This window comes from Aquila chrysaetos, chromosome 20 (genome assembly GCF_900496995.4).
Source record: "Aquila chrysaetos chrysaetos chromosome 20, bAquChr1.4, whole genome shotgun sequence".
Taxonomy (NCBI): Eukaryota; Metazoa; Chordata; class Aves; order Accipitriformes; family Accipitridae; genus Aquila; species Aquila chrysaetos.
Genome location: NC_044023.1, coordinates 22,947,846 through 22,966,679, shown reverse-complemented (window position 1 = coordinate 22,966,679; position 18,834 = coordinate 22,947,846). Strand labels below are relative to the sequence as shown.

The 18,834-nt window shown below is 39.5% G+C and overlaps 1 protein-coding gene across 14 annotated transcripts in view; it reads right to left on the bottom strand.

Annotated features, from left to right (window-relative positions):
• Window positions 1-18,834, bottom strand: part of ITPR1 (inositol 1,4,5-trisphosphate receptor type 1) — a 186,622-nt gene that overhangs the window by 118,184 nt on the left and 49,604 nt on the right. For 11 of the 14 annotated variants that reach the window (XM_041118830.1, XM_030043337.1, XM_030043338.2 and 8 more), the window contains 8 exons: window positions 11,510-11,625; window positions 7,906-7,992; window positions 6,149-6,307; window positions 4,800-4,898; window positions 4,244-4,327; window positions 4,014-4,160; window positions 2,575-2,670; window positions 1,089-1,133 (listed from right to left, as the gene is read on the bottom strand). In XM_041118830.1, the coding sequence (XP_040974764.1) occupies window positions 1,089-1,133; window positions 2,575-2,670; window positions 4,014-4,160; window positions 4,244-4,327; window positions 4,800-4,898; window positions 6,149-6,307; window positions 7,906-7,992; window positions 11,510-11,625 (833 nt within the window). The remainder of the gene's footprint in view (window positions 1-1,088; window positions 1,134-2,574; window positions 2,671-4,013; window positions 4,161-4,243; window positions 4,328-4,799; window positions 4,899-6,148; window positions 6,308-7,905; window positions 7,993-11,509; window positions 11,626-18,834) is intronic. The other 3 variants (XM_030043344.2, XM_030043348.1, XM_030043349.1) reach the window with 1 other exon arrangement.

Sequence of the window (18,834 nt, the reverse complement as noted above, 5' to 3'; positions counted from 1 at the left end):
AAAATACTTCAATGTTGGATTCCCCCTGCCGTGCCCCCCACCAAACAATAGCTTTGTGGGGGTTTTTTGTTCATTTTTTTCAGTATGTTTACTGAAGTCAAGCTGTCAGAAGATCAGTGTTTGCTGCCAAATACCAACAAGAACTAATCAGGATAACAGCTCAATATCTGGGGGCAAGGGTAACTGTTTTAATGGCCAGGCTATAATGACAAATCCTTTTAGGAGGAAAAATCCACCCTGCAGGATTTCAAAGCATCAGAGTGCATTCATCTTTTAAAGACCAGAGGAGTAGTTCTTTTTCATATCCAAATAGAGTAACTCTTCCATAATACAGGATAAATGACCAAGAAAGCTGCATAAACCTACAATCAAATCCAACTAAAAAAAATAAAAATCCACAATGGAAAGTGCTGTTCCAGTTTTCTTTTCAACTACTGAAGCAATGCTGTTTCCCTTTGATACCAAAGAGAAGCTTTTATTAACACAAAGCATCAGCACACTCAATCTTTGACACAACAACATTTACCAAACACAACACAGACTTGCTTTCACAGGAAAATCAGAAGAATGGCACTGAAATAATTCTCACCCTGCCATTCTTGCTCTCTAGACCCTTTATCCTGGCTTTCCTGTGACAAGCTAAAACAAGAGAGGGAATTAATTTCTTAAATAAGGAGGTCAGACAACTGACTGGCACGGCACTACATGAACATCCCGTTAGGGGCACTTGACATCTGGTACCACCTTGAGCAACTTGCTTTTCAGACCTATTCAAGAGAGTGCTTCAAGGAAGCAAAAGTTTAAGAAATAGGAAGACAGAAAAAGAGATGCTACAAAGGGGGGAGGCGAGGGGGTCCAGGTAACATATAAATTTGGTGCCAAGTACATTGCTCTTCACTAAAGCCTAATCCAGTTTTCAATATCCACTTCTCTGGATAGGCCTTAAAAGCCATCACATAATTCTCAGGTTTTTAGTTTATTCACTAGCAGCAAAGCCTGGACCATCTATGCACTGGCCAGGTAAATACCTGGGCCTGTGTCAAGCCCTCCTCAATTAGGGGCAAGATTATACTCTTGCCTATACTTACTGAGGATTGACACTCCAGGTCATCTTCCTCATAGTCAGGGTTTACCTGATGGAACAGAATCACAGGCACGTCAAAACTCTAACAGAGCTGGAAGTGGGAAACAACCTCAGCGCAGCACTCTAAACTTACTTTGTAAAAAAATGCACTCTACTGCTACAGCACTACCAGGCATGCAGAACAAAAATACTATGCAAACCAATTCATTTCTAATCAAGCATCTGTCTGTCCATGAATTAAGCAGTTAAGTAATCTGCAAACATGCAGAGAGATTTATCTTGTTCAGCATAATCACTAAAGGAGCAAGAAGGGTAGAGAGTTACCAAGTTTCAGTTTTTGTGGTTTGTTTGGGTTTTTTGGGGTTTTTTTTGTTGGTTTTTTTTTTTTTTTTTTTAATCCCAAGTGGAATTTCCAACTAGAAATTACTGGCTTGGCAGAAATCTTTTAGAACAAACACTATTCTAACCATGGGTCAGGTGAGCAATCTCCTCTGGTATATTTTTGCATAGTGTAAGACCATGTTTTTGTCTGGGCTGATTAGCAACCCCAAGATTTACTGGAAAAGCTCTACACTGGATCACTACTGAAAAGGATTTGCAAGTGTGCATGTGACAAAATGCTGCTGTTTTTCCAATCTGCTTATTAGAAGAATATAAAATGGGATATTTAATCTGAACTTCTCTTACTGAAGCTTTCAAGTCAATAGCATGGGCTGAGACAGCCCTTCTGCCCTGCTACGCACTCTTACATCCAGGACAGCTTTTACTTAGAGAGGTTTGTGTATTGGCATGTTGATATATCCATGCTTTAAAGTAAATAGAAGTAGTTTTAATAAACATTTACAAGTGTTAAGCAGCAAAACTCACACAGTTATAACCCTTAGACTTATTTTCTTACTTTTTTTTTTAATGTCTTGAAATCTTATTTCAATGGGGGAAAGACGTCCGCTATGGAGAGGGAAAAATTCTTATTTTGTGCTTGGACAGCTAAGTGTTATCTGCAGTTCTTATAAGACTGGTCTGAAGTCTAACTGCATTTTCATTTTATAGTCAGTTCTACAATTCCACTCAGAAATCAGTGATTCAAGAGAAACTAACAATAGCTGAATTAATTTTCCCCCAAAGGCTCTCAGCCATTTACAATTTATTCATCTATTAATAAATTCATCTAGATTCTACTGCCCACATGACAGGATACTATTTAGTGTCTATTCTTTGCAAGAGAAGAGTTATTGCCTCTAGAATTCATACAAAAAGTGAAATAAGCTCAAGACTACCCCTGTACCGTGGTATTCTTTCAAGTCTCTTTCCCCTTGTTTTCTATGTTTAGCCACCTACTTTTGCACTAATACTAAGGACCCAAACACCACTCTCCTCCCCTCCCCTGTGCCTATTTTTAGGGCAGGAAATGAAAGATTTTCAGAAGGTGTAAAAGGAAGACAATACTGTGGAAAGAAAGGCAGAGTTCCTAAGCAAGCCCCAACACCTACCTCTGCTGCTAGGTAGTGTCCAGTAGCAAGGTGTTTGAACCTGAAAAGGCTATTCCAGTACCCCGCACCACCACGACAAGGATCATGCTGCACCACCTACAAGGGAAGGGAAACCATATTTACACCATACATCAGTGACCTCCCTTTCAAACGCAGCATTTATGGTATTTCACATACAGGTAAGGGGAAACAGAACAAGGAGATCCAGAAAACATGAAACCACCTTTCATATGTGAACATCACACAGTACAGTAAACACCTCGAGCTGGCTACAATTAGTTCACTTCAACAATTATGAATGATGGCAGGAAGATTATGGTGCAAGTTGGCAGAGAAGGAATTAAAGAAGGTGCTCTAGATGTGCACGTGTTGCTAGGTCTTGAAACAAACTTCCTAAAGAAATGCAACAAATCCTTTACCTTTTTGGTATAACTAATTTTTGACCTTCTTAAAGTGGATGAGGGAAGACACCTGGAAATATTTCCAATGCAATGGTGTTGTACAAAAGAATATGAAGACCGTTATATTTACTTTCTAACTTCTCCTGTGGCAAGCAGAGCCTCCAACATCAGATGATCTGTTACTTCATATCGGCTACTCTGTGGCTACACCTGCTTTCTTAGGGAAAACTCAGCATAGCTGACCTGTGCCTTTCAGGGAAGGACTACCTTACCTCTGTCTCACATTTACCACTGGGTAACTGCATACACACAGACAGTCACCACAGAAGCTACTGATGTGTTGTAACATGTCAAAGTAATGTTAATTATAGGTAGGCTTTCAATTCAAATACGGGAGAAGCTATATATCAAAGCAGATAATTATGGAAAGAGAATATGAAAAACACCTATCCACCGTTACAATTAATTTTATGATTCTCACATGCAGTTCGCATGGCAAACATTTAAAATCATAAAACAAGTCCAATAATACCAATAGATTGAGGATATTTTAAGAAGCCAGTGATGGCCAAGGTGTTAGTCACTCTAAAAGCCAAGTAAAGAAAAAAAAAAATAGTCCAAACAAGCAACGCGCAGAGACTAGCAAAGGGGTGCAATCTTCTATCAAATGAGGATATGCATAATCACATTATTCCACACCAAAAATAGAGTGTTCAGTACACTCAGCAGGACAGTTGAAATTATTAGCTGGTGCTAAACTTTAGTGACTGGAAAGAAAATGACTTCATAGATGCTTCTTGGTCCTCTTTTTCTTAATTGTCAAGAACCTGAATTTGAGAGCTATCTGCTGCACCGTTAGAGATCAGAACTCCTCTTTAATTTTGCACAGAAAGCACAGTAAGTAAAGGAATTTTAAGATTAAACTTCTAACACCAGGAAGACTTCTACCTAAAAAAAAGAAATCCAGGTACACTGCTTTTAAACAGAAACAGTAATTATTCCTACAAAGCCACCCCCAGCCCGAGTTACAATTCTTACCTCTACTTCCCACAGGGCTTTTGAACTGGTTGCAGATGTGGCCGACTGCCTCCCTGTCGTTCTCAGGAAGACGTGCTGCTTCTTCCTGTGCTCATCGCAAGTCAGAAACTTCTCCTGTTCTGCATGAAACAGTCTCACCACATCCCCCTGTCAAAGCCCAGACAGCATGATCAATACAGACATTACCCATCACTGAACAAGTTACAAGCAAGTAGAGTTTTGAGTCTTACCCCTTTGAGAATATCATCTTTGTTATCACTCCATTTCATGAAGAGGACAATTTTCCAGCTTGTATTGCAATTCACAGAGTTGACCTAAAAGGAGAACTAAAACCATTAGCCCCACTGCCTAGTGTCTGCAGAAGATACTGCCATGAACTACTGCCTTACTTTTTAGACAATTTTCAACATAATACTGCAGTCCCTGTTGCATTATTCTAGAGAAGGGAAGTCCTTTCTGTGTTTACTCCAGAACAAGTAAACTGAGCTGACTTGCTAGGAAAGTCACTTGCTACACATCACTGTGCCACGGCTTTTGATTTTGAAGGAAAAATCTTATTTTTAGCCAGTCAAGCAAAAGAGATCAAACTCAAACCTCTGCCCAGCACCCAACAGATATGAGAAAAGTCTGCTAGCTCTACTAAGTTGCTGATTAACAAGATAACCATTCCTAAACAATGCCACAGGTACCAACCAGCTTGCTGATTTTCATAAACAAGTCCAAGCAGCTTAGCTGAAATAAATGGAGATTTGTACAGCTGTTCCAGCTGTGTCAAACTGCCCTTACCTCATTGCATCCCGGATTATCGACAAGCTGATGACTACTGGCGTGGAGAGGCTGGCCAGCGTTGACGGGATTCAGGACTACTTTGTCTCCAATGACAACCTGTAGATAAGTGCAGCATCAGACAGAAATTTGCACCCTGGGAAAGCTCTTTCTTTTTTTAATGGGAGGAAATCACCTTCTTGCAGTTTGGAGAGATGCCAGTCTGAGTATGAAAACCCAGATTCTGTTTGCTTCAGAAGTTAGCTCACTGTACTCAGTCATTCAGGCAGAAAAAAACCCCTATACTATTGGACTCGGAGGCTTCCAGAAGAAGCACAGACCTCAATTCTGGTACTAACCTATCTGCTGCTTTCCATGAAGTTGTTTCATTGGTTAACATTTAACAAATAATTCCTATAGCAAAAGGTCAGCCAAAAATCCTCCTCCTCCAAGGCACACTTTCATTTGTAAAACCAGATTCTTGACCAGGCTGGCATATGACTCAAGATAAATGCACTCTATTATGGACACTAAAGGTCTTGTTCTTCCCTTCTTCTAGGGCAAAGTCTTACTTAAATTAAAAACCAAAAAGCCTTTTCTGTATTCAGAAGAACTATTCTCAGTGATAAAAGTGTCTGAGAATTGGTGCGATTTAAAAGCACTAAATGGCCACTAAGACTGTGCTACCCTGTGCTTTAGCTTTACTGTGTGTATGTGTCTGTAGAAAAGGAACAGTCACATGAAAACATATGGGGCTAGTCTACAGGATAAATTATTCCTACTTGATAAAGTCTGCTCTGTTTAGGTGCCAAATATATACCTGGACCATATCATAGAGCACACTGAAGCTTATTACCTCCTGGTTTTAGGCAGATAGTATACCCAGGCGACTCAGACTTTGTAAAAAAGAGATTAAAATGGTAATGCATTTAATTCAAAACCAATTATTTTCTATATTTCCCATGAACAGGACCATTTAACCTCATTATTACCTCATTCCTCATATACAAAATGATGATCAATTTTGATTCTGAACAGACAACATTGCAAACCAAGACGCTAATTATTTGTTCCAAATCTACTGAAGGAACTCAACATTTCCTACCATTTTGAATTGGGCAGGAACTGTGAAAGGCTAGTGTAATTAGGTCCTTTATTCCCTCCAATGTTAAATCATTCCACGTTTCCAAAATACAAGTTACCATAGCAATTTTCCTCCCCCTCATGACAGCATAGGAAAAAGGTTGTTCCTGCAACATCACGCACTAAAAGATCTGTGCATTTCATTAATTGCAAGACAGGCCTCCTGAAACAAGCTTTGCCAAGCTGTGCACAAAGCAATACGTGAAGATATTCCTCTTAGCACTTACACTGTCTCCAATGGAACGCAGTTTGTAGAAAGGCTGTATGTAGAACCAGGAACCTTCATTTCCAGCTTCATCCAAGGTCACCCTCATAGCATTCTTCTCTAGTAGAGCTGGAAGCCTCTTATTTACTGTTAAGTATTTGTTACTTTTTAAGTGAAGCAGCTAGAATAAGAATTAGAGTTCAGTTCTAAGAATGCTCATTTTTCCTCCCCTCAATAAATAGTGAGCGTGCGTAAGATAACCACAATACTATACAGGAATCACAATAAAAAATAGATTATATAGAGGGACTGATTAATTCAGGAACAATTTCACTTACACTTCTTTCAGTATATATACAGTCCTACAGCACAAAACATCTTCAGATAATCCACCTGTCCCTTCTCCAGCAAACGATAAACACTTAGAAATGCCCTCATCATTTTATGACAGCCTGTTCAAAAAGCCAGGATCAAAAGTTGTAAAATGCTGGGGACTAAGTAGCTCTCCCTGGTAAGAAGGGGGTGGTGAGAAGTAAAGCTGCTCTTATCTTGCTTTGTTCTGTCTCATTTAACAGAAAACATGACTGCTTCTTTGAAGACTCTCCTCAAAAAGTCTCATTCTTCAAACTTCGGCTGTGTACCACCTTGCAGACTGCACACCATCAGCATGAATATGTAAGCTGCAACAGGTCACATCCCAGCTCCCAACCTCCCCAGCTCCAACCAACTGTTGTTAAGTTTCCAGTAAATTTAGCAGACAAGTACTTTTGTACAGAAAGCTGCTTTTTGATGCCTTTTGACTACCATGAATACACACAGAACATATGGGAGTTACAGGAAAATATGGGCAAAAACTTATCACTGTTCTTAATAGTGATTATGTTTATAGTCCAACCAAAAATAGGTATTATTATTTTTCTTTCATCATTAAAACTAGATTTTTTTTTTTTTTTGCCTCAAACACACAGGCCAATAGCGCACTTAATTCAACCAAGCCAGGCACTTCCCTGCCTGTCCTCCATCAGGTTGCTCCAAATCCTGCAATTGCTTTGGAGGGCAGCCAACCAATTTCTCCTTGCAACAAGAAAGCCCAGCCTGCCTGTGCTCCTAGCCACCCCCTCTGTTGGCTGGTACTGTGTCAGCAGAATAAAATAAAAAACATTTGTATAGGAATTTCTTAATCTAACGCTCAAAACGCTCAGGTAACTACCCCTACTTCTGAAGTGCTGAGGCGCTCTACCTAGTAGAAGTAGGTCTGCTTTGGTTTCAGGGTGAACTCGCACCTGCTGCATATTATGTTCCCCATTTATTAAAGACCTGTCCTTTTTAATCATGCAGTTATTGTACCTCCCATTTTTCTTGGCTTTGATGCATGATTTTCTTTTTTTCATTCCCTGGGACCTAGCACATCCTTTGCTTCAACGGACTGCAATTTGTGTCAACATTTGATTGTGAGACACCATATTTGGCATTGTAGAGTGCCTGTGCCATCTTCCAAGTGGCCAACCCTAATGAAGGCTTTAAGAAGTATTTCTGAAGAAAGCAATCATATGGTGACTTCAAAAAAAAAAAAACAACCCACAATTAACCCATAATAAAAAAAGTGACTTCATCATAGCTATATGCCCAGTTCTTGCTTCATAGGATCCCACTTCAGGACACTGTCATACCTTGCAAAACTACAGACTCTTGTCCAGGAATTCCAGAAATTTCAAGTCACATTGAGCAGGGGATTTTGAGCAAAATCCTATACAGCTTGCAAAGATGTTCAGAGCCTACCTGGATAACGTTGCCATACTGGATGACTGTTCCCAGCAGCTTTCTGTTTTCGGTTTCGTTCTGTTTCTTTTCCAAATCTGCCGCATGCTGAAATTAAAGGAGAACAATTCATTTGCTGACTGTTTTATAAAAAGAGTTGCCAAACACCCGAGGTTCTTTAACAGGATTTCAAAGAACTGGAACACCAGCGAGCATTCCTTCTTCCAACTTCCAAATGCGTAACTTCCAATTCCCTTTTTCAGTTGTTTAGGAAGATAGACACAAACCATTTAAGCAACCCATTGTTTGGGTAAAATTTGACAAAATTTAGGAATAAAACATGAGATGAAAAGCTCAGACAAGACAGAAGACAAGCCATGAGAAGACAACAGCACAGCTATGGAGGGAAGGTGAAAAGGGATGAGTAACAACCCAAGCCAGGAAGTCTATAATCCTTTCTACTGACTTCTATACAAATTGAAAGGAAAGGACCTCAACTTTGGTTCTTTATTTTACTTCACTTTATTTTACTTTACAGGTCCCAACTCTTCTACAGCCTGTCTTTTTATGGTGACTTTAATCATCTTCACCATGCAGCAGGATTACTTAGAAGACATTTACAAATGCCCCCTGCAGCTGTGAATATGTGAGTTCCCAACTTCCCAGCACCACAGAGCTGGTACTTCATGAGGCTGAAGGATACTCTGTGCTACTTTATAGACCGGCTGTGAAAATGCAGCCACGCATTTCTGTATCACACTAACATGGTAATAAAAGGGAAAACCCTTGCAAAATTGAATGATCATAGAGATACATTGTTCCATTTAATAACTTAATTTATAACTAGTCTCTTGCACTTTGCATTAAAAGTGAGCTATTTTGCCCAGGCTGTTTTTAAACCGTTTCATTTAGTAAATAAATTCTCCCTCACTTTACAGGACAGATGATTTTTTTTTTTTCATTAAAAAAATAAAGATCTGTATTTGCTTTAACTCATATCTGGTGGTAGAGAGTAATTTAAAACTAGACTTTTTAGGAGGCTAAGCATCAAGATTTACGGTTTGGTTCTCAGATCTCAAGGACTACGGTAGGTCCAGTTTTCTCTTGGAGAAGAAGAAAAGTGCCCACAGTTCCTAACTGTAGTAAGGTGAAGTACTAGTAACGCAGGACAAAGCCTAGCTACTGCAAAGGAAGAGCGATCTGTATACTGTTATAAAATTTCATCATGTTCAGGTTACACAAAATGTGCTATTTTTAGAAGTTGTGCTAGGTATGATAGCTGGCTCTTGCTCCAGGAGAACCTGGAATACAGCTGCTCATTCAAATTCAAATGTATATTCAGAAATACAATGCAGCATAACTTCCTCTTTATTATTGAAATACAAGTTTTTTTGCTTCATTTCAAAGTATTCTGTCAAGAAAGGATTTCTTCAAGACACTAGGGCCCTCTCAACTATCAACTGCAATCACAGAAGACAGGACTTCTCTGCCTGCACTGGATTGGGTGCCACATTTATTATAAACAAAGAAAATAGTGTATTCTGTTAAAATATGATTAAGACTTTGGATGCATTTCAAAAGCACACACCAGAACTGACAATCATTCAGGAAGAAAGAATCATTTTCTCTGGCCACTAGATGTCAGCTTCTCTAACAGCACTGATTCTTGATACCAAAGAAAGACAAGTGTCCCAGATTTTAAATCCCTTAAATGGCATTAACTTAAAATAACCTGACCTCAGCATTGAGCGCTCCACAGCAGACAATAAATTCCACCAGCAGACAAACAGAAGCCAAAAAAGGCAAGTGATGATGAATACATCTTGCATCACCAATTTTGTTCGAAATTATATGCACTGACAAAGAAATCTAATCATGGGCAGATCACATAATTGTATGCACATGTTTCAGGGCATAACTCCCCCCATCCCCCCCTCCAATACATATCATGCAAAATGCAGAGTTTCTTAGTGTATTGCATGTGCCAACAAATGGAAGAGATGACACAGGTACCCATATGATTGGCAGAAAAAGAAGTTTGGATATATGAGTGATGTACATGGGACCAAATTATTTTAAAACCATGCATCAGCCCCAGGTCACCAAAGACCTTATTTGGCACACGCTACATGAAGGGTTAGCCTTTATGTCAGTGATGAATATTAAATAATCTCCAATAAAATTGTAAAGTACTCAAATCCTTTCACCAAATCAAGCAAGAACTTCATGCATGGTGGTACATTTCTGTACAAATATCACTCAGCTGGGGCTAAATACTGGAAAAATCTAATCCTGTATTTCCATAGGGACCCCGGCACAAAATGGTAAAGTGTCAGACGAACAGGAACAGGTTCCAAACACCTGAACTGGCACGAACTGAGGAAAGAGAAGGCAACTTTAAATGACATTGTAATCCAGGGCAATTACAAAGTATTTTTCTTCTACATGAGGCAGTATTTAGATCATACTTTCTCTTAAAATCCATGAACTCACAGACATAACCTGCGGGAATAAACTGGAGAGTTCCCTTCTACATCAGAAAAACCAAACCCAGAATCCCCCATTACTTAAAGCTTGCTGGCATGGTCTACTTCTCTTATCATCATTAAAGGGGCAGGAGAAATGCAGCACAAGTGAGGGACCTTTGTGCTACAGCCAGTACCAAAATAGCTTTCTCCTTGCAAGTTAATACTTCTAGGTTATAAAATTCTGTTTTGAGAAGCAAAATGAGTCAAACACTCAGCCTTTGTAAAATGCAGGAACAAGGCAGCCATATGGCAATCAGCAAATGACACTCTCCTACAGGGCCATTTTGTATTTCAGTCTACAATGAGCTTAATATAGGCTTAAAGAAACTAAAAATATTTAGAATTGTAATTTTGACATGAAGTACTCTAGCTATGTAATTTTAACATAAACATGGAGTTTATTTAACTCTAAAGTCAACAGATGGTATTTAAGTTCAGTTGGCTTTTTTTTGTATAGGAAGTCTAAAAACAGCAATCAATTGCCTTACTGGGTTTTCAACTGCTGAATGTCAACATTTTACCCAGAAAATACTAAATACTGCACGCTAATAAGGAAGGAGAGGCTGTTTGGCCTTATAATTACTCATAATTATCCATCAACCTTTACACGTATTAACAGCAATGTTTGAGGAATCCCAATAGATTTATCAGACCGGTAGCTCAGATGGCATCTACCAGCACAGCTAATGCCTGTGACTTCCCACTTTGAGACGCAATGCCTGAGAATCCTCTACTCTGCGTAGTTGTTCGAAGGGTCCCATTTTTACGCTGTTAGCACCCAAAATGCCCATGTAGAGCACTACTACAGGTTAGCACAGGTTAACGACAAAAGCTTAAATGGCTACCATGGCTCTAACCCGGTATCATACATACCGGTATTGGGACACGCTGACTTTGCACAGCATGTTGTCATAAATCAGAGGATGTTTAAAGAGTTAGATCTCAGTGAATGTCTCAAAAGGAGTCTTATATACTGATTTCCATGTAACTTCTTGGTACCTCTGGGTTAACTGTGTCAAGTTGATTGGAAATACTTACTTAAAGCAGTATGGATGAGAGTGTTGATGATCAAAAGAAGCCTAAACATGAATACTTACGTGCAGTTTATTGAGAAGCACGGCATCTGTTGTGCTGTTAGCTCCTGGCTTTGCTGCTTTCCAGAACTGCTTTTGAGCAGAGTACCGGTTCATGGGACATAGTTTGAACAGGCAATCTATAAAAACAGATGAAATAGAGAGATTGCTTCAACCATTCATAATTATCTGGATTTTTGCTGCTAACATTGTCCAAATATTCCAGCAGCAAGGAAAGGTTTATAAACAAATTCCAAAAAGCTCTTGATCAGACAAATGCTTTTTTGAGCAACAGGAATGCTGCCCCATGAATGATAAAAATTAACTGTTGCTGCCAAACATCTGATGCAAGACCAGAAAATTTATAACTTGTCCCAGTCAAACACACTCCCATACTAAAATGGTAACACATTTCAGTGCTTTCCCAGGCAAATGGATCCATTTTACACACAACTTTTTGTTTTTCTACTTTAGCAGGTATGCTACTTCACACAATTAATGTTAGGTTGGGGGTTTTTGGTTTGGTTTTTTTTGTTGTTGTTTGTTTAGTCTTAAACCAAATACCGTCTATTGCCAGGGAAAATGAGGCACAAAGAATTGGAGAAACTCACCTAATAAAGTAGCAGCAGCATAAAATACCCCCAAATAATAGCACGCACAGGCACAGACATTAGAAGCATAGTTCCAGGTAACAGTAAACCCCTCGGGAGTGTCAGGTTCTTTACCCCGTCCATCAACACTGTTTGTTTAATATTCTGCCTGGCAAAAGCCAGGAATTACAGCTCATCAGTCTTATTAAAAATACATTTCTATATTGAAGAGATGCTAACTTATCAGTAATAAAACTGAATTAGCTGCGTTTACTATTTTTCCTCTTCTCTGTTGCTAAGCAACTGAACACGCAAATAAAATAAAGCAAGCTATTCAAAGACAGTGCCTAAAGTAGCAGCTTAGAAGTTTAAACAAAGTGCCAAGAAAGCCAGAAGGCTGTTCCCAGTGCCTCTTTGGCAATGGCGTGGCTGTAAGACTTCAGGCTTTTAATTCACATGGTGTTTCTCAAGGATCCTGGTGTATTCTTATAAGCAAGCACTGCAATTTGGGAAGTAGCAAGCTGAGGAGAGACCTACCTGGGGCCTTTATCTTCACTGTCTGAAAAGCACAGCTGCCTATGGGCTACCTTGCTAATAGACACATTGGACACATCAGCCAAAAAGGGAAAAACCCCACACTGACGACAAGTCATTTCAGCTCTGCCAGAGGTTGAAGTTGCTGAAGGGGCTGAGCCCCACTAGAGACCGACCTTGATAATTTTACCTCGGGATGCCATTTGAGATGGACACCTTCACTCTTCTTACGCCTTTCTTAAAGAAAAGACCTATTTGATGTCACTCTGCCTGCCTGTCTAATCCATCCTCAAAGCACACTTAAAGCACACCAGGCAACATCAAACACCTTTCCCAGAAGGGCAAAGGTCTTCAGAACTAAATCCCATTCTAACGGGGTGAAGCACCAGTGGCAGATGGTCATTTCGTCTCGCAGTGAGCCACTGACTGCCAAATGGGCTGATCAACTTGTCCCAAACCACCACAGCAATTCCTGCAGCCTGCCTAGCTGGTGGCCCAGTACACCAGCAACAGATACAGCAGGAGCTGGGTATGGCACTGGGGATCTCTAATGGAGTGACACGTACTGGGGAAGGGGAGAAAGAGCTGAGGGTATGTGGAGGGAGATTTAATTGCATCTATCCAGATATACTCACCTCCACTTTGACACTACCAACGTATAGCTTCTGAACAAACAGGAAAAGTGGAAAGTGAAGTAAGTGCAAACCACACTTTCCAGGTTTGCTCTCTTCAACGTATTTTTCATTTACATAAAGATGATTCACAGAGATTGACAGCACAGAATAGATTCAAAAAGCCACTGCAGGCTGGCACTTTAAGCTAAGACTATGTATTGTAAGCAACACACCAGTTATAAAATTTTCTATTTTTGCTTAAACCATCAGTTCACACAATGACAGCAATTAACACACAGAACTGCATAGAAGAATTAATTGTGTGCTAGATTTAGTCACAGTGCAAGTGTACTTTTTCCCATCCTTTTCAGTCAAGAAAGTTGTCAAGTTAAGCTTAACTTCTAAATTGTTAACTGCAACCCCCTCTCTTGCCTGTAGCACAGGGGAGAGGTCTACAAGCGTTTGACCTTGTCCAACGCAAGAAGGGAAAACATAACGTGTTTTTTTAGGTTTTATTCCTAGTTACAAAGCCAGAGATCTACAACAAACAATGAAAAGTACCCAACATTTTTCTTCTAGTATTTGTGCTATGGAATCTATTTCTTAAGTGGTTGAGAAGTTAAACTTAGCCTTATTGACCTTAATGCAACCACCAGAGGCTGGTTAGTACCAAATGTATTCCACCATGGGTCAAACTACATGGACTTTACGGCCAGAAGACTTTTAGATCTCCAGATTCCATAGGCTTATATGTTTACATAAATCAACATGCAAGGATGTGCTAGCTGAGTACCATCACGGTCAGCAATCTGCAACCCACAGTAGTGATGACTGTGTAAGATAAACCAACTACTTGTCAGACACTATACTTACGGAAGTTAGGTCTATTTCTAACAGATGCAAAATGAAGCCAAAGCAGCTGAAACAATCATCTCTCTGCTCTGATCATGGATTCAAGCAGTTTTAGCCACATAGGAAAGGTGATAAATAAAGCTATTACTGCGAAGTAATTACATCTTATTATACACTGTTTGTTGAATATTAACCACAGAGGAATGCATTTTCTTTTCAGATCTTCATGATATACAGTGAAAAATAGCAGAATCGCACACTGAGTAAGTATAAAAATAAAATACTACGTAACTGCTGATGAAACGATGACACATCGAGCCTGAACACCGAACAAAGGTCCTGCAGGAAGAAGTAATTGCGTAATTGTATACTACCCCATCATGCACATGGGTGATGAATGAATATTATATGGACACGTATTAAATGTGCATTTCAATGCTTCCAAGCTAAATCCTGTTCTTTCGTCAGCAATCGCTTTGCATCTAATAAAGCGGACTAAGTAAGACCATAATTGCACCATGTGATACATTAATGCTCTCTTTGGACATTTAGATCCCCACGTGGGCCTCTGCCACCTGCAGCTCACAAAAATATTGTCAGTGATGTTTGGTTATCCTCTGCATATACCAGCATCACAGAGGAATAGTCAAAATCAAGGATACTGGAAACATTAGAAAATTTCATGTTCCAAAGAATTCTGGAGTTCAACAAAGAGAGAAACTTGCCAGCTACATTACTACAACTGCAATTCCTTCTATCCCATGCTTTTCATTTTCTCTGCTCCCTTTTCCATTCCCTTCTCTTGTAGTAGACCTTACTCCTTTCTCACGCAGTCAGAGTCTCCAAACTTCCAACCTCTCCTGCCAGTCCAAGCTCAACCAGTCAGAATCTCTACTTCCATCCCAATTAATTTATTTTATTCAGCCCCTAACAACTGATTAATCCATACCATCTCTCTTCCCCTCATGACAGCAATGTACAGGTCTCCACCTAATACTTGAGGAGGGATTATGTTTTCCCCACATCCTCATCTCCCAAAGTTTCCCAACTTCGTCATCCAAGGCACCTTACACTCCCAAAGCATAAGGAACCAGAACTTTACAAAGAAAGGGCTAGGCTTTTTTCCTTAACCATCAACAGAGTATTTTGCCAGTCACTTTTTAGGAATGCAGACCTTTCTTTAGAAACACATCTGGGAAAAGTACCTGGCAAAAAAAAAAAAAAAAATATCAGCCAAACCAGCAAAACTTACAAACATCGGGCTGGAAAAGCATCCCCTAATGGAAACTTTCAGCCAACCTTGAGCCTCTGCAGCACTTCCCACCTCCATCCCGTAGTGAAGAGGAACTGCATTGCCTGGGGGCAGGTAACCTGCTGCTGGGCAAGTGAAAATTATCGTATGGTCAGTCCCTCTGAAGGGGTAACAGCATCTGGGCTCACAGAGGCAGGACCCAATTTAAGAAACAGACCATCACGGTTTCACATACCATAAGCTCGGCAAGCTCCCTCCGGTGCTGCCCCATGACAGCCAGCTTGCTGGCTAACCCCGTCCCGTTCTACTTGGCGGGCTCGATTCAATCGGGTATGCACAATTTTTGCTTTCATAGCAAAATGAAAAACCTAACCAGACTGATTTTTTTTCTTTCTTTTTTTAAAATGGACTCTGTTGCATGGGCATTTAAGTAGCATTTAGGTAGTATGTTAGTAAGAGTACTATAAAATATAATGCAAGACTTGTCCAAAATTGCAAATACCCACTAACTTCAGAGAGGCTGGAATGATTTGGAGAAGCAAGTAGAGTATTTCAGAACCCACCCAAGATACAGTCACCTTCTTTCACACCAAGCTGCCTAGAAATACATAACTCAAACACACCTATGCAATTCCAGTCTTCCCTTCAGAGGGTTTCCCCACCACTTGGGGCATTAAGTGATGTCATGTCACGTCAGTTCTACCCTCGGTATACGAAGACAGCTCAGAAAGTTGCTAAACTGACACTGCTGACATCCAAAGCTCTTTGTGGTGACTTTCCTGGGTGACAGCTGGACACCAGCCACTATTAAAACTTTCCATCTTCGCTACTTTCAGAGACCATCTCAGATCAGTTTTGAGTTGCAGTACACAATTTTTCTCACTATGCCATTCTCTCGCGTGCTCGTTTCTAAATGATCTGGAAGTACTTTTAGCTTCAGCCAGGCTGGTTGCGTAATACACCACTCATCATTTTTTCCAAATCTCCCCTGGCTATTTTAAGCATTTAGTAGAAAGTCTTCACCAACTTTTCTGCAGTTAGAGAAAGCAGGCATCAAGTATTTTGTTGGCAACAAAAAGGTGTGTTGTTAATTCATTTTTTAAACATGGACCCAGACTTTACAAAATGCCAACTGAAAAAAGGTGAGAGTCAAGAAAAATTATTCTCTCTCTCTCAAAAGACATACTTCAGAGTACTTTCAGATGAGGGAAATCTATAAAGATGAAGATATTTAAATAAGTCACTTACAAAACCCACTGAATATTTAACACCAACACAGCTGTTTCTTCGTTACTTGAAAAAAAAAAAAAAAACCACCACCAAACTCCTTTTTGCGCAGCAATTCTAAAATTAAAAGAAAATTAGCAATTCCCTGTTGAAATTTAGCAGTTTCTCTTCAGACTTTTCTATACTTAGATACCTGATATTTCCTCATGGCCAAAGTCTGCTCACAGTAGAGAATAAATATAAGGATAGTATTTTTTAGTTTTTATTTTAAATATAAAAAATAGCAGCAAAGAAGATGAAGAAGTAACATAGCTGGCAATGATGGAAATATTGCAAATAGAACGTCTCAACTTTGTATTTATGAAAGTTGCACAGCTTTAATACCCTCACAAGGATGATAACACTCCACAGGATGAAGAGATTATTTGTTTAAAGACAGAATGAAGACCTCTTTTGTGTTTAAGCGAAATATTTTCACGCAGGAGGCATATAGAATAATACAAAATGCATATATTCAATCACAGGCGAGTTTCTCCTCCTCAGAAGACCTTGGATTACTACATCATCTATTTCTATACTTGTTCCTTCTGAGATTTAAAATTAATAGATGACAGCCTAAGAGGTTCAAAGAATATAGAACAAAAGCGGCTACAGAAATGTGTTGATTATTAATCATTCCTGCATTTCCATAAAAAGGGAGAAAAGAAGAACTTGATCCTACTGAAATTACTGTCTTTGTGATGAGAAGACATCCTTTCATTTTCAATTTGCAGTGAACAAGCTTTGCTGGGAGCACAGCAAACCATTTTGAAATAAGTATTTTGTCAGGATGCACTAAATGCTTGACCTGCTGTCCCAGCGGAGCCCACTCCATCCGCAGCTCCAGCAAAACAAGCAAGAAAACAAACCTGAACTGTACACATTTAGGCCAGCGGAAGAAGATGACTGAAGTCAAATCTCACGTTGCCGACGGTTCTGCCATGCCGCAAGTGGGGAAAATTTAAGCACAGGTGAGAAGAGCATTTGTATTCCAAGCTCAAAGATCTTGTCGCTATCGCACATGTCACTGCAAAGCAACCCAATCATTCAGGATTCAAATGCTGAACTAATTACATGACAAAATATATTAGAGGTTTCTGCTGCTGTGAAATCTGCTACCTCCCTTCTGCATGCTGTTGCATCTTAACTCTTTCAAGGGCTTTCAATACCTTTTAAAGCAGAATAAAGGAGGAAAATCATCCTTGCAACCAGCACTTAAATGGAGCACCTGCATGATTTATGATCTAAATATATTTTAATTTTTTTATTAAAATAACCACCCTCAATTCATATCTGCAAGACATGAGGGTAACCACCCTCTTGCCATTGTACTCATTTATGCATAGTTCTACCAATGGAAATCTCTACTTCATTTTTTCAAGCTGTAACAACATCTGAAATAATGTAATTGTTATTAACTTAGAGCTGATGTATCAAACCAAACAAAGGGAGGAGACTGAAACAGTGATTTCAGAGTAAAAAATTATAGACGTGAGCGCTGGACACTGAATATCAGTGCCTACTAAAACAACAGTACTCAGTAATGCAACATTAATTAAAAAGCAATGGCTTTTTGAAGACATAAAAAATTAGCATATGAATCCACACAACGTCATTAGTAACTTTACAATAATAAACACAGCATTTTGGATGCACCAAAATTTACTGTGCTATAAGGCACAAAAACTTCAACAAAAACTGAGCAAGATAACTTTATTCTAACTAGGAAGACCAAACACATAGCTCCTCATCTGCAGTGAAACTTATCTTGTGAGGCTCTGGACACATTGCCATGTGTCATGGTAAATTAAGAACCAAAGCACAGACAACTTACAACACTACAAGCAAACACCATCCAAAGCCCTCAAGACCAGAATGGTAGCAAAGTGCCCCAAAAAACTACCAAATGACTGACATGAGAAATGTACCTTTAAGTAAACATCTTAGGTACCAAAGAGTTCAGAATGCACCAGTGTTTGTTTTATTTCTACATGTAACCTCTTTGGTCTCCTTCAAAAAGAAAACTGCTACTCGAAAAGAGAGAAATATTTAGACACTGGATATACAGGCAGTTCCAAAAGGAAACATTTGCAGGAAAGACCAGATGCGCTTTTCAGTCTCTAGTACCAACAATGCTGAGCAAAGGTGCTTCGTGAAAACACAAAGCCACAAGGAACAGCAACACAAGTAGAAAGGAAAAAACACCGACTCATTTAACTAAAACATGTCCCATTTGACATC